This window comes from Vigna umbellata, chromosome 4, assembly GCF_029865625.1.
Source record: "Vigna umbellata cultivar VRB3 chromosome 4, Vumbellata_1.0, whole genome shotgun sequence".
NCBI lineage: Eukaryota > Viridiplantae > Streptophyta > Magnoliopsida > Fabales > Fabaceae > Vigna > Vigna umbellata.
In genome coordinates this window covers 45,397,152-45,423,965 of record NC_142168.1, presented here as the reverse complement: position 1 = coordinate 45,423,965, position 26,814 = coordinate 45,397,152, and the positions used below count along the sequence as shown (strand labels likewise).

Here is a 26,814-nt window from a genome sequence, read left to right as displayed (position 1 = left end):
AACTAAGTAATGACATGTTACCATTAACTGTTGTCAGATCATCATCCATTAACTCTGTTTGATTCTATTTAACGGAAGGGACTACATTGACACAATATTTCCCAACGTAGGACCAATTTGACTCTTTTTTTTTTAACCAAAGACCTTTTTTGGAACAATAACAAATCTCAGACAAAAATAGCCTATTAAGCCTTTATTTATAATTCAATCTTACTCTTTAATTAGAATTTTTATCAGTTTGTTTAATTTGGATTACTTTCCGTTTAAGTAAAAGGATATTTTAGATGTAGATATTGGAATATGGGACATATAAATAACACTTCATTTATAAATGGAATGAGTGAAGTATAAATAACATTCCACATAGAGGTTGGAATAAGTTAGAAACTAACGAGTTAATTGATGCTAACTTAGTAGTTAATTCAAACTTGTACTTGATTGCTTAAGAAAGTAAAAAGAAATAAAACTTCATTCATATACATTGAAATAAGTGAAGTCTAAATAGAATCTTATTCGTAGATATTGGAACAAGTAAGAGTCTTAACAAATTAATTAATACTTATTTAGTTAATTTGATATTATCACTTATAAGTTGAATGAATAATAATAATAATATAATAAATAAAGAATTTGACTATGGAAGGACCGGAGAATTAAACTATTATTTTATATTTAATTTATATCATGTTTTATGCTTCTACTTATAAGTATTTTTTTAAGTGAAATTCTTAATTGAACTTATATGAAGACGACTTTGCTTAACTAACCCTATTTATACATTATATTTTTTTATGAAGCAAAAGACCCGTGCATTTCATAATTAGTATAGTGCATTATCTTTATTTGAGTGCAAAACGACTACAATCAAAGTTTATGTCAAAGCAACCTCAAGGATTTGAAGATACGTCCAATCTAAACCATGTTTTCAAACTCAAAAGTCTATATATGGTTTTAAAGAAACCTAAAGCTTGATACGAAAGATTGAGTAATTTTCTATTAGAAAATGGTTTTGAAAGAGGAAAGGTTGAAAGTACCTTAACGCAACAAATATTTTTTAACTGTGCAAGTTTGATCATATCATATTTTATTTGATGCGACTAATGAATCTAGAAGTGGGGTAGCACTTTATTTGTGATTACGTCAAGAAAAATGTTTTTGAAATGATATTTGTAAAGGCGAATCACCAATGGGCTATAAGAAATTCTTTCTAATAATTTTAAGTGATAGTCATCTAAATTTAAGTGGTACGGCAAGTTGCACAGTCGACCAAATTATTTTTACTAAATAAGTGAATAGTTTATAATATGTTTTATTTTAAGTTATTAATTAAAGTGCAATCTTAACATGAATTCATAAAAAAAAAAATATTCTAACAATAATTGGTCGTTTGGTTTTTATTTTTGGTTCTTCATTGTCAAGTTTCCAAATTATCAACCAATAATTAAGATATTCCCCTATCCTAACCTTTATATTTTACTTCTTTTGATGCATAATTTATTATGTATATCTAAATAATTTATTATTGTAGTTCACTAGTATGCTTAAAGCTGCATTGCATAACTTGTAGTCCATGTTGACCAACTGGCTAATCTGGATAGACTTAAATTCCGAAAATTCAACAATATCCAAAGAACATGTTGTACATGTTTTTTTAAGCAACTTGCTAATTTACGTTTCTTTTGCAATCCATCAAAAGTAGCTCAATCATTTGCATCCAATCCATCCAAAAATAGCTTTCTCATTTACATTTTTTTTTCCTTGTTTCAATTCAATTCAAATCCATTTTTTACTTTCAATAGACTAGTAGATAAAATTTATAAAATATGAAACTTTTTATATTATTTATTTTAAAAAATAAGCTTATAAAATTTTTAGTTGTAATTTAATTAAATAAAAATAAAGTTATTAAAAATTATATGCGGGTCGTAGGCTAACTCGCAAACTTATAGGTCAAACATTATATGGGATAGGTTAGAGAAATTAGTCCACACTTCTTATATGGAGCAGGCCAGTTCGACCCACTTTTTGTAAACTAGTACAAAACATACCAAAACGGGACAGACCAGCCTGTATCGGCATCCCTACATACATCCCACACACATGTTTGCATATTCTCATAAATTTGTCTCCCTATTTAATTTGTACCACAATATCACCCACCCAATTTTGGAGACTTACGAAAGGAGACACTACATCAACTTAATTTTGTCTAGTCTTGTTAACTTAGAGGAAATTGGCAACAAAAACCTAATAGTGAAACTAACCAAAAACATATTGAACAATAAAACTAGAAAACATTGTCAAGATGTCGTAAATATCATTGGATAGTACTTTTGGTTTTATAACAATAATTTAATATTTTTCCTCTATTTAATTTTTACTTAATGTAATAAAGAAAACTTTTAACCAACATTAATGTTGTTTAGAATATGATGGACTATGTCAGATAATACAATCATCCATTTATTTTGAAGCACAGGAAAAACACTAAAAGAGTGAGGGGTTGAATAGTGTTTTTAAAAGCTTTTCGCAAGACAACATCTAATGACTTTTGCAAGAGAGGTAAACATTCAAATGATGTTGTTAGACATTGGTGTTTACAAAAAACGTTTAGGAAAACAATTTATGAATAAAAGCAATAACACAAGGATTTTTATACTGGGTCATTCAACCTGAGCTACGTTCAGTTCTCCCTTAAGATCTCTTAAGGGGTTCCACTAATCTTATCAAAGATTACAGAAGTTTTACCTCTTCAAGTTTACAACGAGTATTCTCACCACTCCTGGTCTCATAGTCAATCTGACTAGTTCGAGTTTAACCATTCCTAGCATCAAGCCTAAACAATTATCTAGAACGTTTAACTCAACTAAGTTAAACAATAAGTTTTGAATTTTCTTCAGAATTTACAATTCAACCACAAAGGGTTTTTCTACAAGATACAAATTGGTAACTCTCAACAAGAGGATAATATTTAATACAAGATAATATGAGAACTTGTAACAATTTTATCTTAAAATAGAGTGTTAAATGATTGAAGCAAAGTTAGAGACAGAGTAACAATGTTATATTAGCAAGTTCTTCTTGTTTTCTCTTTAAGCGGTCTTCTATTTGTAGGCATACGAAAGAAAGATCTGTTAGACACATAAATTTGACTTTCTTGTAGACTTCATAGCCTTTTCAAGTAGGTTGTCAAACCCTACGTTGCATTACTTTTCGTACTTTTGCGGAGCTTTCACAAAAAAGGCTTGTATGATATCTTCATTGTAGAAAGCATTATGGAAACATTCTTTGAATGTTTTTCTATCTCTTAATTTCTTTATCTGGCTTGTACAGAAGAGTAATAGAGGCTTGTACCTGTAGGATCTGCACAAGAAAATAGATTAGAGCATGCACCCAAAGATAGCCTTTTTGTATAGTATTTATTATTTTCAATATTGATGAATGATAAGTCATACCACTTGTTTAAAACACCTTAGCTTTTGTCAACTCATTTAAGGATACATCATTTAAGTTTATGATATTGAGAATGTATCGTTTACCTAAAACCATCGTTGAGGTTCAGAGCATAACGAGTATCGTTTTTGTTTGCACCATTTAAGGAACATTGTTTAGATATAAAGCTTATGAAAGCATTGTTTATGAAAAAGCTCGTTTAGATGTCTGTTCATGAAAAGATACTGTTTAGAATGGATCATCGTTAGATTTCAGAACATCGTTTATCTTCCAGAGTATAAAAGGTATTGTTGAGCATTAGATTGTTTACAAGGCGTACATTGTTTAGAAGAAAGTGTGTTTAGATAGTCAACAACAGACTTAAAATTTACGTCTGCCAAATCTAAGTATGTCGTAAAACAGACTTAAAAAGCCCAAAATAACAGACTTAAAAAGTTTGTTTTGTACTAGGTTTTAGTCATAGCGTGTTTAAAAAATTGTTTCATTAAACGGTTGTTCTAGTAAACTCGTTTATGTATATGTAACATCGTTTAGCGACTTTGTCCAAACAAACGTTGTTTTCTGAAAACATTTACTTAGATAATATATTTTGTTTAAACGATGCATGTTCAAAGTTGTTTATGAAAATGTTCCTTTAGACGATCTACTTGAAAGTAATAAATTCAAGGCGCTATTTCTTCAAACAATATAGAGAGAAAACAATGTTTTCTTAAAAAGTTTTTAATAGACAATAGATTTATTTAATCCACACATTTCGTTTAACGTTGTACGTTAATTTTTAAAACTAGTGTGGTTAGACAGTCTTATTACATTAGATCAACTTTGTATGTTAATTTTTAAAACAAGTTTTTTTAGACGGTCTTATTACATTAGATGATCTTGTTTCAATAATCTTTTAGACGTTTTTTTAAATGATATTTCATTTTTAATGTTATTCATTAAATTTCAAAACTTGAATTGTTAAATAATTTAGTTTTTCTAAACTATCTTGTCTTAACATATTTTATTTTAAAAAAATATAGAAGGGACATTATTAAATATTTTAAAAAAATATAGAACAAACACATTAAGTCAAAATTAAATAAATAAAGGAAAAGCATTACATAGTTTGCTATAAATATAAGAATAAAAAAAATGTTATAAACCTAGGTATAACTACCACATTTTTCATATCCTGTTCAATATTAATTTCTTCACCAAAAGTTCCTTGGTGATGGTATTGACCTAAGTCCTTTGTCTGTACTTGGAGGGGACCTAGAAAACCTTCCACGACGATTTAGCTTTAATCTGATGGCAGGAAGCTTGCGTGCCACGGCCTGCCAAATCATTTGGACAGCATCATTTTCCTTAGAAGGGAAGTGAAATTCAAAGAAATGTTCAATCTCTTTCAACATGTTCCACATTCGGGTCCACTCTTCTCTGCTAATACCCCGGATGAAGTTTATAAGAAAATTTTCTTTGATGGCATCAACAGTACGGACAAATATGCAGAACTCAGAGTAGTCAATCACATCTTCATATGGCAGCTCAATTGCATCACTGATGATGACAGGGACACAGTGACTTGCAATGGCATCAAACAAACGGTTTGATGAAGGGGTGTCACCAGCTATGTTAAGGCAGAACTTGGAAGCACGCATCCCTTCTGTTGCTTTCTTAATTCCATCTTTCTGAATACTCCCAAAGGAAAAATGCACATCCTTTTCATTTTTCAGAAGATAGAATAACTCTTGTCGTGCTAAACCTCCCTGATCATAAGGAGAAGATATTCAAGATAGCTAGAATTAATCTCGAAGCATAATATACTTATAATGCAATAGCAAGACAAGGAAATAATGGTGAATTAGCAAAATGTTGATCTTCTTTTATCAGACATGGTTATAAAAGTGATGTTCATTCCATATAAGGAACTCTGTCTGCATGGGATTCTATATATTTTTATTATATTAGGAGATACCGATCCCTTTTTTCACTTTGAGGATAATGGGGGAAGGGTCAAATCTCAAGACAAACAAGTCTAGGTGCGAAACAAGCATGAAAATCATCAACATTTTCTTGAGTTCAAGCATAAATGCACAGTAGCTTGTGTCAACAAGTCCAAATTTGTAGCTTATTGTTTTGCTATTGTCCTTCTACTTAGCCTTCAAAATACATCAATGTTAATATATTAAAAAATTAAATATATTTTATAACATTGAAATTAGTGTATATTAGTGTGTCAATTGTTGCCTAAAAAAAATACCATCTTTAAAACATTAGCTTCTTCCATTTTCTGCCTCCTAAATTACATTGATTTTCTATTTACAAAAGAGGGATTCCATTATCCCCCTTGAACATTGTTTAGCCATAATTGAAAAACAAAGTGTTTTCTAACTTACATGAATTATTGATGTCAATGCAAAACTATCTTCTCTGAAAAGCAAAAAAAGGCTAGAGCAACTAATATATTAAAGAGCAAGAAGGCCATACATCTTTTCTATATATTGCTCCTTGGAAGTACAATAATGTTGAACGACTATCAAATGTGGACTTGTCATTTAAATAGGAAGGGATTAAATGTTTATAAGGTGCTATCACATCCTTTTCAACATTGGCTACTTTTGGAGGATATCTCCCAAAGTCTGAAAGAATGAATGTAGCAGGCCACAACTTCATTCTTGCTTCTAACATACTGTTGGGATGGTGTGCTAAAATCAAATGGTCCTTTCCTCCTGATCTTTTCCATTGCTCTTGAGTTGTCAAATGTTTCACTAACTTTTCCTGCAGTATCTTGTTCCCATTTTTCTTTTCATTCTTCTTACCTTTGGAGTAGCGATTATAGCTCAAAGATGAAAAGAATGGTACATATATAATATCAGCTTCACTGGAGTTTTGAACTCTGATTACAGTCCTAGCCTTAGGAGCTTGAGGGAATTCTGATGCAAGAATATCCAATGTAAGCCAAAACTCGATACTATGTTGCAAATTCAAGCCCCCAGGGTAACCAGGTATATTATTCCTAACATCAGGCCAGACACTATTCCCATTTGGTTTCCAATCTAAGAGTCCAAAATGGAACTCTCGTGGTAAATCATACATGTAAACCTTGATAACAAGTTCATCATTTTGGTGGCATTTTCCTCCATCATGTTTCACTAGTTTTCTGTTCCCAAATGATGATTCAACATTTTGCTTCGTCATTTCATACTTTGAACCATCTAATGCAGATAAAGGCTTTGAATTGGGTATCAGATTGTACTCCATGGGATTAGGATGATACGTAGATTGCATAACAAAGAACCACGACAAGACGAATAAGAGCGATGTCATTGTAAAGAAGCAAAACAATGACTTTCTAAAACCAACCTTGATTGAAGGAGACCCATTTCTCTCAATCATTATTCACCACTATTTCAACACTTCACACGACTCTGCCCTCCTCTATTTAACACAATCATAAGAATTGTTAATTGCACAAACACAACAAAGGCAAAGAAGGATGATCATACACATCAATTCAATATGAACCTTGACAAGTGAATAGTTTTAAAGATCACATTAATAGCACAATTCACCATTCATTGAAATTATCAACCATAAACATGATGAAAGTTTACTATATGCATAGATAAACATTGTGCCAGTTATTTGAAACCCAATGGAAAATGAGAAACAAGGAGATCCACCAATCTTAACATCTCACTATAAGTGTTGCAAATCTTGACTCACACCAATAACAAGAAGAAAAGAAAAGGGAAAGATGTTAGTGCATTGTCGTAGTTGTGGTTATTATGTCATTATGTGTAGACTAAGAAATGAATGGAAGAAGAGAGCGCATGAATAGGGTATAACGGTGGAAACGGGCTTCTAAGATGTGAACTATACTATTTTATGTATCTCATTTATTTTTTTAGTAATATAAATGGTGAAACTCTACATAATTTTAGTTTTCTTCTTCAATTTACTAGTAAAATATCGTATTCTATATGATTGAATGATATTATGAAATTATGCATCTCATCATGTGGATTTGTTGTGGGTGAACTCTACATAATTTTAGTATTTGTAGGATGGAAAAAAAATTCTCATAATTAGAATAGATAATAGGTATGAATATTAAAGGGATGGACACGAATACCACGGTATGCATATATATATATTATTGCTAATAATTATAAATGAATTTTATTTAAGTATCTTTTAAAATCAAGTAATCAAAATAAAATTAGTAAGAAACAAATATTATCATTGAATAATTGTTAAAATTTGATTTCATATATTTTTATTTAAACTTACGAAATTGAATGTTTTTTAAAAGATTATTTTCTAAAAAAAATTATTTTAGAACAGCACATTTAAAGGATTAGTTAAGTTTTGAGTCTCTCTTAAGTTTGTGAACTCTCAATTGAGTTCCATTAAATTTTTGTAGTCTATTATTAAGTCTTCAAAATTTTGAAATTTTTCAATTGAACTCCAACTTTAGATTTTTGACGTGACAACCATATTACCTTCTAACTCTCTTTAAATATTGTCATATAATATTGTGTAACAATATATCATCGTAATGACAAGGATCTACCTATAAGATTTGTGCTATTTAGGTTTTAAAGTTAACTAAAATTATAAATATATCATTATAAAATTATGAAATAGTAAAATAAAAATATAAAACCACAAATTATAAAATTATAAAATTATAAAATTATAAATTATAAAATTACAAAAAATACAAAGTTATAAAATTATAAAAATATAAAAATTGAAAATAAGATTACAAAGTTATTAAATTATGAAATATAAAATCTCAAAATTATAATATCATAATATAATAAAATTATCAAATTATAAAATAATAAAATTATCAAACCATAAAATCATGAAATGTAAAATTATAAAATCATAAAAGTATAAAACCATAAAAGAATAAAATCATAAAATAAATAAAACCATAAAATTATAAAATCATAAAATAATAAATTTATAAAATAAGAAAATTATAAAGAATTAAATATGATTTTGGTATCTCAACTATAACGAAAAATTGCAAATGATCGCTCACTAGTGTAGCGAAAGGCTATAACACCAGTTATTTTGGACATTGGGTTTCAATTTTACAACCAAATCATATTAAGGTCAAGTAAAAAAAATGTGCGTTTGTGACATTGATTATGAACTAAGGCATACAATTCAATATTTCGCTTCGGTTCACTAAGAACTAAAATATTAAATCATAAATAAATAAATAAATAAATAAATAAAATGTAGATTTGACTTTAGTTTAGTTTATAACCAAAGCCAAATATATATTTTTATTTAAAATTATTACTTAATTTTAAAGGTATTTGACTTCGGTTCTCATGAAAACCAAAGTCAAATACCTTTAAAATTAAATAATATTTTTAAATTAGAAAGGACATTTCACTTCGGTTCTGCTTATAACTGAAGTCAAATACATTTTCTGATTTAAAAATATTATTTAATTTTAAGGATAACTGAAGCTAAAATACCCTTGAAATAATATATATATATATATATATATATATATATATATATATATATATATATATATAAATTAGAAGGGGTATTTTGGTTTTGGTTCTCCTTATAACTGAACTCAATGTTTCGACATCACTATAAGAAAAATGTGAGTTATCTATTGATATTTACATACGGATTTTAATACGTAGGTAATGTATATATATTACATACGAATTTATAAAAGTGAGTTACATGCGAATTTTTACGTACCAATTTTTCGTATGTAAATTAAACGCACTGAGCACTCACATGCATAGAAAATTGAGAAACAAAATTGTATATTATTCTTGTAATCAAAGAATACCAATGTACAACACTAAACTTCCAAGGGAACAATTTCCCTCCACAGGAACACCCTCCCCGTCTATACAAAGAATATTAAAAGTTAACCCTTAACCAAAGCCTTCGGCCTTCTTATAAAGGTCACCCTTAACCTAACCAACTGCTAACAGTTGCAACCACCCCTAACCGCCTAACCCTTTCATTAATTTCTATTCCTCCTCTCATAAACCCTTAATACCCTATCAGTTTGGTGGCTAGATTGATGTGGTTGGTACAAGTTGGTGTTGTCAAGTCTATTTTGTTCTTAACATAATTGGTGCAGGTTCAATCTTGGTTAAAGTAGCTACAGGATTGGTGATCAAGGTTAAAATCTATTATAGTTGAATAAAAGCTACTGAAAAATCTAGTTCGAACGTTAGAACTAAAGGATATGGTTTGAGTTATGTATATTTCTGGTTTGGTGTGTGCGATTTTGGTGGTGTAACTAGGTGTTTAAGAAAGTTGATGAAATAACCTGTTTGTTGTCTAGTTTATTCATGCAATCTATTTTGCTCTAACTAAGTGTTTTGGTGTGCCAAATGTTTTAAGAGTTGGATTAAGTTTGTTTATAGTGTAGGTGCAGTTTTAAAAAGAATTGTTAGTAATTTTCAACTGTTATGATTGTACTTGAGTTATGTTCAAGTGTTATGTGTGTGAGTCATGTCTTATGAGCTGTGTTTGTATTTTTTTATGTGGTGAGATGATGCCTCTTCCTCTAAGCTATATTACTCAAGTAAGGGGGAAAGACTATGGTGATTTTTGGTGTGCTCTCAAGATAGGTTGTTCCAACTTAAGAGGAAGGGTGATTAAAGAAAATCTAGAAGGGGTGTTCTAGCCTTAGTGACCTAATTTGAGTAGTATGACACAAATTTGGCAGCATAACAATACTCAATTCAAAGATGAATTTACTTGAGAGGAGACATCTCTATTTATAGGCTTAAGGTGTCTCCAAATTGTAGAAGCAAAACCCTAGAAACGTCAACTTGACTAGCTTGGAGACCAAGGTAAAAGTACTCCCCATTAGGAGGTGGACATGTAGTCACTAACATAGGAGAATCCTTTCCATTCCTAGAATGACACATGATCACTACCTATGGGAAATCCTTTTCATTGAGAGCATGACACATGGTCATTCTCTCCCAAAGGTGGGGATACATTTCTCTCTAGTTCACCAAGGCAAAGACAAAACATTAACTCATTGGGCCACCTTCCACAAATGATTCCAACTCTTCTTCACAAAAATCTCCTCCTAGTTCAATATTCATGAAGGCTTTTTGTAGAGGTTGGAGAAAATGAGCTTCCGACATCCATGCAGATTTTATCCATCACATATATTCTGAAACGATCTTTTCTTTCAGCTAGATATTTCAAAGCCTCAAACACGTCAAAATTCACTTCTTCTTGTACTCGAACATTTAAATTTCCATTATCCACGTCAATTATGACTTTGGCAGTTTTCATGAATGTCTTGCCAAGAATCAATGAGACTTATGCATCTTCCTCTATGTCCATTATCACGAAGTCCACGGAGAAATAGAACTTATCTACCTTCACTGATAGGTCTTTTACAATTCCATAAGGATGTTTGAGTTATTTGTCTGCCAATTGCAGTGTCATCCTTCAATGTAAGATCTTTACATCACTAATATTTTTAATCATTGACAATGGTATAAGGTTGATACTTGCTCCAAGGTCTAGTAAGGCTTTTTCCTATTTCAATTGTCCTATGGTTACAGGCATTGTGAAGTTACCTGGATCAGTAGTCTTCTATGACAGTGACTTTTGAATAATTACACTGCATCCAGCCTCTAGTTCCATAATTTCATCTTCCAAGATTTGTCTCTTTTTGGTTAACAAATATTTCATGAACTTTGCATAGGTAGGCATATGCTCCATGGCTTCAGTGAATGGTATATTAATTTGTAACCTTTTAATCATATCTAGGAACCTTGTGAATTGTCTTTGCTTGTCCTTCCTGATTGGTCTCTGAGGGTACAATAAGTAAGTGATAGGAGGATTATCATATTCAAACAACTTCTTTTTCTTTTCTCCCTCTTTCTTTTTCTCTCTCATGATCTCTCTTTTTCTCATTCTCTTTTTCACTCACTACTTCTTGTTGAATAGATACACACTCCTCATCTTCTTCTACATTTTGTTTTTCTCTCAATTTTTTAGAATCATGCTCGCACTCTTTCTCTCTTTTTTTCTTTTTTTTTGTTTTAGCTTCCTCACTCCTCTCTTCTATTCTCAAGTCATCACCAATTCCTTTACCTATAATAGTTCCTTGCCTCATTGTGATGACTATACATTGCTCCTTTGAGTTAATTTTGGTGTTGACCGTGAGCTTTGCTTCTTGCTTATCTGCTAGTTGTCCAATCTACACTTCCAATTTTCTAAGTGATGCTTCTGTTTTTTCTTATTTGATGTAGACACCTGGATTAATTGTGTTAATGAATCCTCAATTTTTGATAATCTATCATGTTGTTGAGGTTGTTGTCCATGATAGTTTGTTTGTGCATATTGCTTGCTGGTTGAACCACCATCTTGCCGCCAACTTTGTTGTTGTTTTTGGTTTTGATTTGTCTCCAACTGTTGGAGTAGTTATCTGGTCTTTTGTTGTTATTCATGAAGTGTAATTCTTTTTTCCTTGCAGTTTCAACAACAGAATAATGACCATTCTAGTGTTCACCTGCACAAAAAAAATCACATTTTAAAATCTGTTGCGTGGAACTATAAGCTCGTGACTCAAGCTATAGCTTTTCCATATGCTTTTTCAACTTTTCCATTTGCTAAGAAATGAGTTTCTTTTGTTCTAATATGACATCATGTTTCCCTAGCTACAATTTATGTCATATTGTACTTGGTGATCACTAGTTGGTAGTGATTCAATTTGTAGTAGCCTCCTTAACACTCTTCATCATCATAATTACTTTTGTTGAGACATTCAGCAACATTCTTGTTTGTGGTCTAAGTCTACTATAAAATATATCGAGTCGTGCTACTTTGTCAAATCCATATTTTAAAAAAAATATTCATCCAATCCTTGGAAAAATGTTGCAATGGAGTCTTAGTACCTATATATTTAAATGATGGAAAAAATTTGATTAGAATTCTTTTTTTCCACATCTTCCCAACTTGTTAAGCTTTAATTTGGGAAAAATCTTCTCCCTTACACTTAAAATAATATATTAATTTCAAGATTGAAAATAGTTGTGTATGATAAACACATCATCTAACAACCCTGATATATCTCATCTCTAACTTATTTGATCTTTCACAACATATTAATATAAATTTTAAACTTAAATTTTATAAAAAAAATTAGGTCACCGGTATGATTAAGATCTTAAAGTTAAGACCCAAATATTATTTAAAAAAGTTGAACCTCAAAAAATATTTATCTCTAGTTATCAAGTTGGATTTTTAAATTAAGAAATTATATATATATATATATATATATATATATATATATATATATATATATATATATATATATATATATATATATATATACTGTTGATATAAAATTGTAAGAAATTTTAAAAGAACATGCAGTATATTAGAACTAAGTAAAATAATATCTTATCAGATAGGACTAATTACTGGAGATGATGTAATATCTGTGGTGGTTTTTTTTTTTTAGTTATGTAACTTATTCTTTCAGACGCATAAAAAAAACTTCGAGTTTTTCTTCCCCTTTCATTCTTTCATTGTCCAACCCTGACCATTCCTGCACTCCCTGCCGTTCCAACGTTATTTTCCATTTCTTTTCGCTTCCTTCTCTAGGAAAAAGAAAAAATGGTCAGTTCTCTCTCTGTATTATCTTTAGGTTTTTGGGTAATGTCAGAAAATGAATAAGAGAGAACTGAACTGAAGCTCCCTGCAATTTGATGTTTTCGTCGGACAATCTCGAAATCATGGGAATATGAGTGCACTGTGTTCTCTCTTATTTTAAACCGTTTCCGGAAGTTAGTGATTCTTTTCTTTAGGGTCGAGTTTGAGTTGAATTCAATGTCGATCTGATAATCAGCATTGAGCAGTGTACAATTTAGGTAATAACCATGTGTTTGGACATTGAGCAACTGTCTATTCGCTTGTCTTTTGGTGAAAAATCTTTTGCTGATATCAACTCCAGTGTTTAATGTGTTAGATTTTTCATAATCACAACGTGTCCTCTGCTTCCTTCAATCTGCTTCTTATCTGGCTGTAGTTATTTCAAATGCTTCTAGATGATAAAAATGTTAATCCATTTATACATTAGTTGAGACTGTAGTCTTTCACAATAAGTTTGTACTTGAACAGTTAGCTATAAGTTTAGATTAGAAGTGGTGTTCAATTTGCAATTAACCAGTTGTGTATTCATATTTTAACTTCAATATTCATTGTTTCCTTTTGGTTCAGTTGAAAATGAAGTTTCTTGATTGGTACTTGAAGATTGGGTTTGTATCTGCTTTGATCGGGGCTTCAATGGAGGTGTTCATGATCAAAACTGGCTTCTGTGTGAGAACTTTCCTTTCTTATTCTCTAACCTCTCTTGCCCTGCATTACCCTTTTCTTGATTTTCCATTTAATGCTCTTGTTGAAGTGGGTTTTCAAAATTTTTAAAAGATTTTTCATTCTGGTTAATATGATATGACCTTTTGAGTGAACACCTATAAGGTTGGTTTGGTAGTAAACATATTAAGGATTAAAAAAGAAAAGGAAAAAGATATGGCCTTGAGTTGTCTAGTACTAGCTGATTATTGATTTTGGTTTGCTAGATTAGTATCTTGGATTCTAATGTAGTGATGTTTTTTCATGGAGCACCATGGTCTTCCAATGAAAATGAAATTCGGAAAATATCGTGAACTCTGTTATACACGTCTTTTACATTATTTGTCTTGGCCAAGTTGCCCAATAAACACGTTATTTGGGGTATGTAGAGAATTTAATAATTGTTTTCTAAGGTATTGCGATAACCCCCCATGATTGTTTTCACCAAAGGATTTTGACTTTATAAAAGTCTGATTTTTGTTTCAATTTTTCCTTGCCTTGTATTTGTACAGATGACAAAGTAACTGTTTTGGAGTCAGAAAAGCGTGCTTGGGAGAACTCCCCGGATGCTCAGGCTATTAGAGAAGCTCTCAACCCCTGGAGACATATTGATGCCGAAGAAACAAAAAAGTCCTGACTCAAGTATGAAGCATTTTCTTAAAATCCACTAGTCATTTTTTGAGAACACAAGATTTATTTGAGAATATACTGGAATAAAATGATAACGATTGGACTAGTTATTCTATTATGAAACTGAATCTGGTATTGTCCATCCAACAAAGTGGATTGCTTGCTACATCTTGTCAGCTGGACCCCAAATCATGGCAACTGTGGGATGACTCACAACCTTTAACTTTACCATCGGGTTTAGAATCTTTTATATATTTTATTTGACTTTTGAAGAAGTGTTTAGAGTTTTCTTGATAATATGATACAAGTGTTGGAGAATTTGATCAAAACACAATCTAAAATGGATTTCTTGAGGCGTGAATGATTATTGTCTTTAAAAATTTATCCACATTATATTTGTAAATCCCTCCTGATATAACATGAACGTTTTTACATTGAAGAATTCGGAACTCTGATTATAGTCCTAGCCTTAGGAGCTTGAGGGAATTCTGATGCAAGAATATCCAATGTAAGTCAAAACTCGATACTATGTTGCAAATTCAAGCCCCTAGGGTAACTAGGTATATTATTCCTAACATGGCCAGACACTATTCTCATTTGGTTTCCAATCCAAGAGTCCAAAATGGAACTCTCGTGGTAAATCATACATGTAAACCTTGATAACAAGTTCATCATTTTGGTGGCATTTCCCTTCATCATGTTTCACTAGTTTTCTGTTCCCAAATGAGGATTCAACATTTTGCTTCGGCATCTGATACTTTGAACCATCTAATGCAGATAAATGCTTTGAATTGGGTATCACATTGTACTCCATGTGATTAGGATGATATGTGGATTGCATAACAAAGAACCGCTACAAGACGAACATAAGCGATGTCATTGTAAAGAAGCAAAACAATGACTTTCTAAAACCAACCTTGAATGAAGAAGGCCCATTTCTCTCGGTCATTATTCACCACTATTTCAGCACTTCACACCGCTATGCCCTCCTCTATTTAACACAATCATAAGCATTGTTAATTGCACAAACACCACAAAGGCAAAGAAGGATGACCATACACATCAATTCAATATGAACCTCTACAAGTGAATAGTTTTAAAGATCACATTAATAGCACAATTCACCATTCATTGAAATTATCAACCATAAACATGATGAATGCTTACTATACTCAGATAAACATTGTGCCATATTTGCAACCCAATTGAAAATGAGAAACAAGGACATCCATCAAGCTTAACATTTGTTGCAAATCTCACATTGACTCAAAACAATAAGAAGAAGAAAAAAAAGGAAAGATGTTAGTGTATTGTCGTAGTTGTAGTTATTATGTCATTATGTGTAGACTGAGAAAGGAATGAAAGAAGAGAGCACATGAATAGGGTCTAACGGTGAAAACGAGCTTCTAAGCTTTGAACTACACTATTTTGTGTATCTTATTTATTTTGTTAGTAATAGTAATTAGCGAAATTCTACATAATTTTAGTTTTCTTCTTCAATTTACCAGGAAAAAATCGCATTTTATATGATTGAATGATATTATGAAATGATGCATCTCATTATGTGGATTTGTTGTGGGTTTGACGACTACTCTTTTAAGCATTGGATAGATAATGGGTATGAATATTAATGGTACAAATATGAATAAATTCTAATAATTATAAATAAATTTTATTTAAATATTTTTTTAAATTAAGTAACAAAAATAAAATTATTAACGAAAAACTGGTATTATTGAATAATTGTTAAAATTTGATTTGATTTTTTTATTTATACATACATAATTGAATTATTTTTAAAAGATTAATTTTTTAAAATTTATATTTTAGAACAAGTCATTCAAAGAACTCATTCAAAGAATTAGTTAATGCAAACTCTCAATCGAGTGTCCATCAAAGTTTTGCAATCGATTGAGTCCTTAAAATGTTAAAAATTTTCAATTGAATTCTTATTTTAGAATTTTAGCTATATGATGTGACAATTATATTATCCTCATTTTATACATTGTCATATAATATTTTGTCAGAACATTATGACAAGATCTCTCTAAAATATTTGTGTTATTTAACTTTTAAAGTTAATTAAATTATAAAATTATAAAATATATCATTATAAATTTATGAAATATTAAAATAAAAAAATAAAATAAAAAAATAAAACAAAAAATTATTAAATTATAAATTATGAAATATAAATTATAAATGGTCACATGACACTCTAGGAATAGAGAGGATTGTGTTTTGTTAGTGGTCACATGTCCTTTGGAGAGGATTTGTGGACACTTATCCACTCCTTTAAAGGCCTCAGTTTTAGCTAATAAGAGCAAAGGTAGGAGATCATGTTTTTAGGATTTTTAGGAAACATCTTTAACCTATAAATAGAGGTGTCTCCTATCATGTATTCAGCTTTGATGTTGAGTAATGTTATGATGTCCATTTTTTGTCATGCTACTCATCTTAGATTAAGACTAGAACAACCCATGAGGCCTCTCTACACACTTTTCTCCTTGAGTTGGCCTAATCTGTCTTGGAGTCACCAAACACTACACCACCACCATATCTCCTAAAAGCCATGAGCTTCTACCCCATCCACACCTTAGCTCATCATCCTTGGACCATTTACCACCACTTTTTCGCACCATCCATCCAAGGAAACATCCCTCCATGCACATATCCTAGTTTTGGCCCAACCTAACTAAGGAAGTTTCCATCATTTGGTATTAAGAGCATTGGTTCCTCAAAAGCTAAGTTTCCTTGGTTTCCTTATCTATCTTTATTGCTTTTTATGTGTTGTTCTTACTTGTCATAATTTTGTTACCATTTTTGTTGTTTTTATGGTTCTAGTTTGCTTTACTCTTGGAACCATTCATCTTTTCCACTAGGTGTTCTTGTGTTTTTCTATGTTATGACTACAAAATAAACATGCACCGAAGTAATTTACATCAGTCTAAGCCAAATCAAGAATTAGAAATACAAAAAACTAAAAACATAAATCGTAGGAGGGCACGCTCAACGATACAGGACCATCGCTCAATGCCCTGTGTCCAGAGACCAAATCAAGGCCATTGGAAGGCCAGCGCTCAGTTGTACAGAATCACCACTCAATACCACATGTTCAGAGACCAAAAACTAATAATCACTCTAACCTTCACTGTACCAAGATCCATGAGACATTTCCAACCAATTATAATATCAAATCCACCAATCCACGCATCCAAAACAGGTACATTTAACTGGCAATCACAATAAGGTTCTTTTAATGTCAGACAACGAATATTCGAACCAAATTCACGCAATCATGCCACAATATAACAAAATTTTAGCAAACTCAATCCATTTAATTCTACTTAAACATTCCAACACATATTATCAAAGTACTTAAAACTTAAAACAAGATATTTAGCTTCCCTTACCTTATAGATGATGAAGTCGTTCTAAAAGGCCTAAAAAATACCAAATGCACATGAATCTCTATATGCTCCTACGAACAAAAGAAACATGATCAATGCATACCGTTAAGACCACTTGATCAATATAAAGTCTTATAGAAAACTCAAACATCACATGCAACCACAAAAGCTTACATGCAAAAAGAAAAACAAAATTGACCAAAGAAAGAAGCATAAACTAATTTATTCTATGAAAAAAACTAATCGGTTATTTGAAGATCTTGCCGCGAGGATCACTCGAGTGGTCTCCAATCTTCAAACATATGAACCAGGAGCGAAGATCCTAGAGAGAAGTCAGACAACTCTAGAAAAATGATTTCTAAAGAGATGACATGTTTTAAAATAACAAAACTCTTTCTAACAAAACTATTTATATTAAAACCATTTAATATTAAAATAATTGAGTTTCATTATTTTTAAACCACCACCACCACTTCTAAAATATCATTTTATGGGATTTTACATTCTACATCTATATATAAATGATTATCTTTTTCGTGTTCAGATATAATTTTTAATTTTATCCTTTAAATAATTTAAATTAAAAAATTATTCTATCTATTTTATCAAACCATTTCTTTAAATTTAAATAATATTTTAAACTTAATCATTTTTATTTATAAAACTACCTATAAAATAAATAAAAATTATTTATAATAAAGTTATACAAATTATTTATATTTAAATTTATAATTATAATAATATTTATCCTTAAGAAAAAACGAACACACATGTTTCCACAAGTTTATAATAAATAAAAAACACACGGATTCCACTTGTGATTTAATCATTTTTTAATTTCTATGTTTATAACAATATTTATTATTTATTTATTTATTTTTAATTCAATATGATTTTAATATTTTTTAAAACAAATTCAATGTAATTTTTTCTATTAGATTAATACTAACACTTCCATTTTACTCCTGGGATGGACACAATTAATGTAACATCCCAAAATATAGTAATAACCATAAATTAGAATTAATTACATTGCATAATTAAACAGTGCAGTCTTACACTAACATCATCGTTCAAAAGCCGAACGGCATTAAGTACGTAGTTGATTACAATATAATTGAATAAGAAGAGAAGACAGGATCGAACGGTTTACAAAATTATAATACCGAACGACCACTACAAAACACTAAAATTCTAAAAATCAGTTGGACGACCTATGGCTCGGCCTTAACTTCGACGTCCACCAAGTTCTCCTCTTCAATAACGTCTTCTAGCAATGCCTCGCCTTCTGCTCACATCCACACGGATGATCATTGCAATGACAGGACGGACGTACAAGGACAAGACAACACAAGGAAAAACACAGGGTAAGCTTATGTAATTTAATTCATGCATCAACATACAAATTAAACATACCAACAATACAAGAATATCTCAACACATATAACCATCCAAAAACTCTCATTAGACAGACTGTCCGGACTGTATGAATCTGTGTATCTACAGGCGTTCGTGCACCCGGTGATGTAGTAACTGGGAAACACTCAACAGTTGCCACCCAAGGTTAGCCCTATCAGTCCAAAGTACTCCTAAGGACTAGGACCTCCTGCCGTTCCCACACATGACCTACCCTCCTCTACGTGAGGACGAGCACTCATGGAACATCAGGATAAACTGCCATCAGTAGCTTTACCACATTCATACTATACAAACTTCCCATATTCAATGCATAGAGTCGTTCCTCCCTGGAACGCTCGTTCAAAATCCACCATCATTTATTCATCTCATATACTATTCATTATTTATAATATTTCACTTTATTTTCATTTTCGTCTTCCAATCCAAGTTCATAAAATAACGAACGTTCAGTCCTCTTCATAACGAGGACGAACGTGAGGAAAGAGAACGATAACCTTCGTTCCAGAACCGAATAAATTTGACTACAAATACGCATCATATTTGACGAACGTCATTTACCATTTGAATCAGTTGAATGAACTGACTCTCGGAAGATTAGATCAATACTCAAAGAATAATTTAAGTACAAGACTCTAGGCCGGATCCAATGGATAAAACCACCTCAAGACGATTTCAGAACCATAACGAAAATAATTCTATTATAGAGACCGACTACCAGTCTATGACCGAACGCGGTAAGAGAATTTTACTGAATTTGAACGTACGCTATTTCCACACGTTTGATAATCAAAGAAGAATCCGAGCGTTCGGTATAAGACCGAGCACTACTTAGGACGTACGCTAGGTGTAAGACCGAGCGCTACAAATCTTAAAGTACAAGATATATATATATATATATATATATATATATATATATATTACTTTATTTCGAAGATTAGGGTACGACTGTTCTGAGCCGAACACTCCAAGATAGTATTTCCACATGAGGACGCTCGTTCTCGATCAGAGTTCTTTCCAAATGAAAGAATTCCATTTTAACCAGTTTACTAGAAAACCGAACGGTAGAGGACCGTTCGATGACGAACGTACATAATCATAGTAAGAAGTTCATATTCAAATTTGTAACTATTTTCAAATTAAGTTTTTCCACATACCAGTTCATACTTTATACTTCACATAAATTATCAATTTTCAGACTTTATAGCATCCACATCAATAATTCACACTCCAAATTAATAACTCATTTTCACATTCATACACTTCATACATATCAACCATTATGCATCATACTCATACTGGATACATACATTCACTCGTTCAGCAACATGCATTCATTTTCAGCAAGCATACAACAACATACAAATTAAATTAATAAGCTTCCCTTACCTCTAATGTGAACGATCGTCCTAAGTTTGCAACTTGGCTTGCCAACTACAATCCCTTCTACCCGCAATGCTTACTACTCTTTGAATCAACATCAAAGACAGATGAAAAAGGGTTCAGTATTTAACTTAAGAACTCATGCACCCAGAGTTGGGTGTGCATGTTCACCAAGACGAACAGTTGAAGGAAAATGAACTTACCGGTTTCAGAACTCTAAACTGTTCGGTTCAGGTGAAAGCTCAAGACGCCGGGAATACTTCTACGGTGCCTGAACGGTGATCGGAGCAGAGAAGAGTGAGTTACAGTAGAGAGAAGGGAAAGGTTTTCTAGAGAGAAGGAGGAGAAAATGGAGGTCAGAGTTTGGAAGGAGAAGGTGCATGCAGAAGAGTGTGGGCAGGTTTTTCAGAAATCATTTTTGTCTGCCCCACGTCCAAACAGTTGTGCGTTCTTCTGCTGACACCTGCACTCCACTGACTGACTTCCGAATCTTCCATTTTGATACTTGGCAGTAGCGCGTCAGAGTTGAGTGCATTTTTAATGCATCTGATCAGAGTTGTGGGGAGCATTTATGAGAGCAAACAGGTGGCTTTGGGTGCATTTAATGAGACTTGACATTCCCCCTAACTACAAAAATTTTCGCCCTCGAAAATTAAACTTACCGGAAATAGGTGAGGGTACAAGTCCTTCATGGCATCCTCCACTTCCCATGTAGAGTCGCCGGTCTTTTCGTTCCACACCATTTTCACTAAACGAACGTCTTTTCCCCTGTAGTACTTGGTGCGGCTATCTTCCACACGGACTGGTTGCATCTCCAGCGTCCGGTCTTGACCAAGACGAACGTCTTCCAACTCCAGTATGTGAGAGGGATCAGCTATGTACTTCCGGAGTTGGGAAATGTGGAAGATTGGATGAAGGTTGGATAGTTGAGGAGGTAAGGACAACTCATACGCCACTGGTCCGATCTTCCGCAATATTTGATAAGGTCCGACGAACTTGGGAGATAACTTCTTTGGTCGAACGGCTCTGCCTACTCTAGTGATCGGATTCAGTCTAAGAAAGACGTGATCTCCTGCAGTGAACTCCAAAGGTCTTCTTCTCTTATCCGCATAAGACTTCTGCCTGCTTTGTGACGTCTTCAACCTTTCTTGGATCAGTTTCACCTTCTCGGTCGTTTGCTGGATAAGCTCGGGTGCAGTCAACACCTTCTCTCCTTCTTGAAACCAACAAAGTGGCGTTCGGCACTTCCTCCCGTAGAGAGCTTCAAACGGCGCCATTCCAATACTAGACTGAAAGCTATTGTTGTAGGTGAATTCCACTAGCGGTAAGACTTCATCCCAAGCGCCTAAGTGATCTAGGACGCACGTCCTCAATAAGTCTTCAAGCGTCTAGATGGTCCTCTCAGATTGGTCGTCCGTTTGAGGGTGATAAGCTGAACTCATCTGCAGTTTGCTTCCCAATTCGCCTTGCAAAGATTGCCAAAACCGAGATGTGAATCTCGTGTCTCGGTCAGAAATGATGCTCGAAGGCACTCCATGCAAACGAACGATCTCTCTGATATACAGCTTGGCCAGGTTGGTCATCGACATCTTCAAGTTGACTGCCAGGAAGTGAGCGCTCTTCGTTAGTCGATCCACGATCACCCAAATTGAGTCATGATTTCTGACCGTGCGTGGTAAGTGGGTCACGAAATCCATGGAAACGCTGTCCCACTTCCATTCAGAAATTTCCAACTGCTGAAGTAAACCGCCCGGTCTCTGGTGTTCAGCCTTCGCTCGTTGACAAGTTAAACATGATGCCACAAAACGTGCGACATCATTCTTCATTCCCGGCCACCAGAAGGACTTCCTGAGATCTTGATACATCTTAGTCATGCCAGGGTGCATGCTAAGACGGCTGTGATGTCCTTCCTCCAGGATAATCCTCTTCATATCACAATCGTTTGGAATGCACGTCCTATCCATATAGCGTAATAGGCCGTCCGTTCCAGTGTTGAAATCCTTAGCCTGATCTGTACCGAGCGTACTAAAAATCTTCACCAAGTCTTCATCCTCCCGCTGCTTCATTCTGATCCAGTCAAAAATATTACTGAATATTCTAATGTTACAGCATTTGATGCTGTTTGGTTCCAACTCGAACTGCAACCTTAAATCTCTAAAGCTTTCAACCAGACTGAGTTCTTTCACCATCATAACCGAGACATGAACTGCTTTTCTGCTTAGGGCGTCCGCTACCACGTTCGCCGTCTCTGGATGGTAGAGTAGCTCAAAGTCGTAATCCTTCAAGAACTCAAGCCAACGTCTTTGCCTCATGTTCAACTCCTTCTGATCAAATAAATACTTGAGGCTCTTGTGATCACTGAAGACTTGGAATGTGGATCCGTACAAGTAATGCCTCCAAATCTTCAGTGCGAAATCGACCGCTGCCAACTCCAGGTCGTGCGTTGGATAGTTTCTCTCATGTTCAGCTGCCTAGAAGCGTACGCGACAACCCTCTTTTCTTGCATCAGTACACAACCCAAACCTTGATGAGATGCATCGCAGTATACCTCGAATGGTTTGGCAGTGTTTGGAATCACTAAAACTGGAGCGCTCGTCAACTTCTGCTTCAGTTCTTGAAAACTCTCTTCACACCGATCGGTCCAAGCGAACGGGTGATCCTTCCTAGTCAGCTGAGTCAGCGGAGCTACTGTCTTGGAGAATCCCTCAATGAACCGTCTATAGTAGCCCGCGAGCCCCACGAAACTTCGGACTTCAGTGACCGATCGTGGGCTTTCCCACTCCAAGACCGTTCGTACTTTTGCCGGATCTACCGAAATACCTCCAGCTGATACCACGTGGCCCAAGAACTGCACTTCTTTCATCCAAAATTCACACTTGGATAACTTAGCGTACAACTCCTTCTCCCTCAATATGCCAAGTACCGTCCTCAAGTGCTCCTCATGCTCGTCACAGTTCTTGGAGTAGATTAGAATGTCGTCAATGAAAACGACCACGAACTTGTCCAGATACGGTCTGAAGATTCGGTTCATATAATCCATGAAGATTGTTGGAGCGTTCGTCACCCCGAACGGCATCACCACATACTCATAATGTCCATAACGGGACCGAAAGGCAGTCTTCTGAATGTCTCCTTCCTTTACCCGAATTTGGTGATAGCCCGATCGTAAGTCAATCTTCGAAAATACGCTCGCACCCTATAGCTGATCCAGCAGGTCGTCAATCCGAGGCAGTGGATACTTGTTCTTGATGGTCAGCTTATTAAGTTGTCTGTAAGCAATGCAGAGCCGAGAGCTTCCATCTTTCTTCTTCACTAACAACACAGGTGCTCCCCAAGGTGATGCGCTCGGCCGGATGAACTTCTTATCCATCAAATCTTCAATTTGCTTCTTGAGTTCAGTTAATTCAGCTGGAGACATCCGATAGGGTTGAACAGAGATGGGTGCTGCTGTCGTCACCAAGTCTATCGTGAACTCAACCTCACGAACGGGAGGCAGTCCAGGCACTTCATCCGGAAAGACGTCCGGGAATTCATCCACAACCGATCGTCCTCCATTGAGTTTGTTGTTGGACGATCGCTCAAAATTCACTTCTTCCACTTCTTTGTCTTCATGCGTCATTATTAGAAAACAGCTAGCGCCCTCCATGATGTCTTCCTTCAATTGACCGAGCATCACTGATAATTCCTCTTCTTCTTCATCCGGAAATACTAATTTCTTCTTGCCACAATCTATGAGAATGCGATTGGTAGCCAACCAATCCATCCCCAAAATTACCTCTAAACCTTGAAGAGGTAAGCAGATGAGGTTAACTTTAAATCTACGCCCCTCAACTTCTATGGGACATCTGACGCAAACCGTAGATGTCCTAATCCCACCAGCCGCTGGGGTTGACACCACCAAGTCGAACTGTAATTCGCTCTCCACTAACTCCAGTTTCTCAACGCACGCCTTCGAGATGAAGGAATGAGTTGCCCCCAAATCATACAATACACAGCAAGGCTTTCCAAACAATAAGCAAGTGCTGATGATGAGTGTACCTGAACGAGCAGCTTCAACACCCGTGATCGCATACACTCTCCCCACTGCCTGCGCTCGTCCACCTCTTCCTTGCTGTGCTCTTCCAGCGTTCGGCGGCCTCATTGCCGCCCGTCCTCCCATATTACACTCATGCTCTAAATGTCTGTTTCTTCTGCATCGGTTGCAATATTTTCCCCCTGATAGTTGAGGACATGCCCATCGGTAGTGCGGTCCTCCACACTAAAAGCAAGTTACATTCCCCTGCTGTCCAGAATGACCGACAGTAACCATTGCTTGTGATCCACTAGGGGATTGTGTTGGACGAACGTAAGGAGACCTTCTCACGTTCGAAGTATTTCTTGATAAGATTGGCCCCCTACCCGTTTGTTGTTTCTTCTGTTGCTCTGCCTCAGCAACGTTCTTCTCCAACACCTTGGCTCTCTCGAACATAGCAGGAAACGACCTAATACACAGGCTGGATATCAATACTTTCAAATCACTCCTCAGCCCGTTCTCAAACTTTCGACATTGCCATTCTTCACTTGTAGCCATGGTATTAAAACGGACCAGATGCTTAAATTTGTTGGTGTACTCCGAGACGGACATCCCCCCTTGTACCAACTATAGAAATTCCACTTCCTTGGCAAAACGAACGCTGTCAGGGAAATACTCTTCATAAAACTTAGCCCTGAAAACTTCCCAGGAAATGAGACTTTGAGCTTCAGCCAGTATCATCTTCATACTTGCCCACCAGTGGCTAGCTTCTCCAGTCAATAAATACTCTGTGAACGCCAAACGGTTGTCATCCGGACACCTTTTGGCGTTGTAGATTCGTTCCATATCCCTTAGCCACTGGTCCGCCTCATCAGGAAGGCACTTTCCATTGAATTTGGCAGGGTGGTGTTGAAGGAAACTCTCCAAACTCCACTCGGTTGGATGAGTCTTTTGGACGTTGATGCTCCGGACGTGTTCCTTGTCGCAGCAATAATCTCCATCAATTGACGTTGCGTTGCTTCAGAGTTGGCACGTGCGGCCTCCAGACTTTGTAAAGCAGCAGCGTTCTGCTCCATCAACACAGTATTTTGTTGTTGTAGCCTATCTATCACCGATTCCAACAACCTAGTGTTGTTGGGCACATCAGGTTCATTGGGCTGTGGTGGAGGAGGAAGTCTAGGTGCCATTTGTTCTCTGGGAAACAGAGAAAAACGAGCGTTAGTCATGTTCAAAGAGTTGAAAAATAACTCATTAAACACACATTAAGCACACAACAAAAACATAGTGTACTCATAACCTACAGAGTCCTTAAGAGAACAAAACTGCTTTGATACCAATAATGTAACATCCCAAAATAGAGTAATAACCATAAATTAGAATTAATTACATTGCATAATTAAACAGTGCAGTCTTACACTAACATCATTGTTCAAAAGCCGAACGACATTAAGTACGTAGTTGATTACAATATAATTGAATAAGAAGAGAAGACAGGATCGAACGATTTACAAAATTATAATACCGAACGACCACTACAAAACACTAAAATTCTAAAAATCAGCTGGACGACCTAAGGCTCGGCCTTAACTTCGACGTCCACCAAGTTCTCCTCTTCAATAACGTCTTCTAGCAATGCCTCGCCTTCTGCTCACATCCACACGGATGATCATTGCAATGACAGGACGGACGTACAAGGACAAGACAACACAAGGAAAAACACAGGGTAAGCTTATGTAATTTAATTCATGCATCAACATACAAATTAAACATACCAACAATACAAGAATATCTCAACACATATAACCATCCAAAAACTCTCATTAGACAGACTGTCCGGACTGTATGAATCTGTGTATCTACAGGCGTTCGTGCACCCGGTGATGTAGTAACTGGGAAACACTCAACAGCTGCCACCCGTGGTTAGCCCTATCAATCCAAAGTACTCCTAAGGACTAGGACCTCCTGCCGTTCCCACACATGACCTACCCTCCTCTACGTGAGGACGAGCACTCATGGAACATCAGGATAAACTGCCATCAGTAGCTTTACCACGTTCATACTATACAAACTTCCCATATTCAATGCATAGAGTCGTTCCTCCCTGGAACGCTCGTTCAAAATCCACCATCATTTATTCAT

At 34.4% G+C, this 26,814-nt stretch overlaps 3 protein-coding genes across 5 annotated transcripts; 1 reads left to right on the top strand and 2 right to left on the bottom strand.

Moving 5' to 3' along the window:
- Positions 1-4,646: 4,646 nt before the first annotated feature.
- Positions 4,647-6,831, bottom strand: LOC124843631 (putative arabinosyltransferase ARAD1). The gene is made up of 2 exons (XM_088113801.1): positions 5,923-6,831; positions 4,647-5,201 (listed from the first exon to the last, which is right to left on the bottom strand). Exons 1-2 carry the CDS (start codon positions 6,829-6,831, stop codon positions 4,647-4,649), a joined length of 1,464 nt encoding a protein of 487 aa, XP_087969927.1.
- A 6,114-nt stretch (positions 6,832-12,945) lies between these two features.
- Positions 12,946-15,820, top strand: LOC124844842 (uncharacterized). 3 transcript variants are annotated; one of them, XM_088113803.1, is made up of 4 exons: positions 12,946-13,092; positions 13,693-13,789; positions 14,337-14,466; positions 15,232-15,820. In XM_088113803.1, the coding sequence occupies exons 1-3, from the start codon at positions 13,090-13,092 to the stop codon at positions 14,459-14,461; spliced, it is 225 nt and encodes a 74-aa protein (XP_087969929.1). In that variant the 5' UTR covers positions 12,946-13,089; the 3' UTR covers positions 14,462-14,466; positions 15,232-15,820. The 3 variants fall into 3 exon arrangements, with proteins under 3 accessions (XP_087969929.1, XP_087969928.1, XP_087969930.1); XM_088113802.1 differs by lacking the exon at positions 15,232-15,820 and having other exon boundaries at positions 14,337-14,842; XM_088113804.1 differs by lacking the exon at positions 15,232-15,820 and having other exon boundaries at positions 12,987-13,343; positions 14,337-14,842.
- An 8,039-nt stretch (positions 15,821-23,859) lies between these two features.
- Positions 23,860-24,804, bottom strand: LOC148200364 (uncharacterized). Its single transcript, XM_088112916.1, has 2 exons — positions 24,447-24,804; positions 23,860-24,392 (listed from the first exon to the last, which is right to left on the bottom strand). The coding sequence occupies exons 1-2, from the start codon at positions 24,802-24,804 to the stop codon at positions 23,860-23,862; spliced, it is 891 nt and encodes a 296-aa protein (XP_087969042.1).
- Between the last annotated feature and the right edge of the window lie 2,010 nt (positions 24,805-26,814).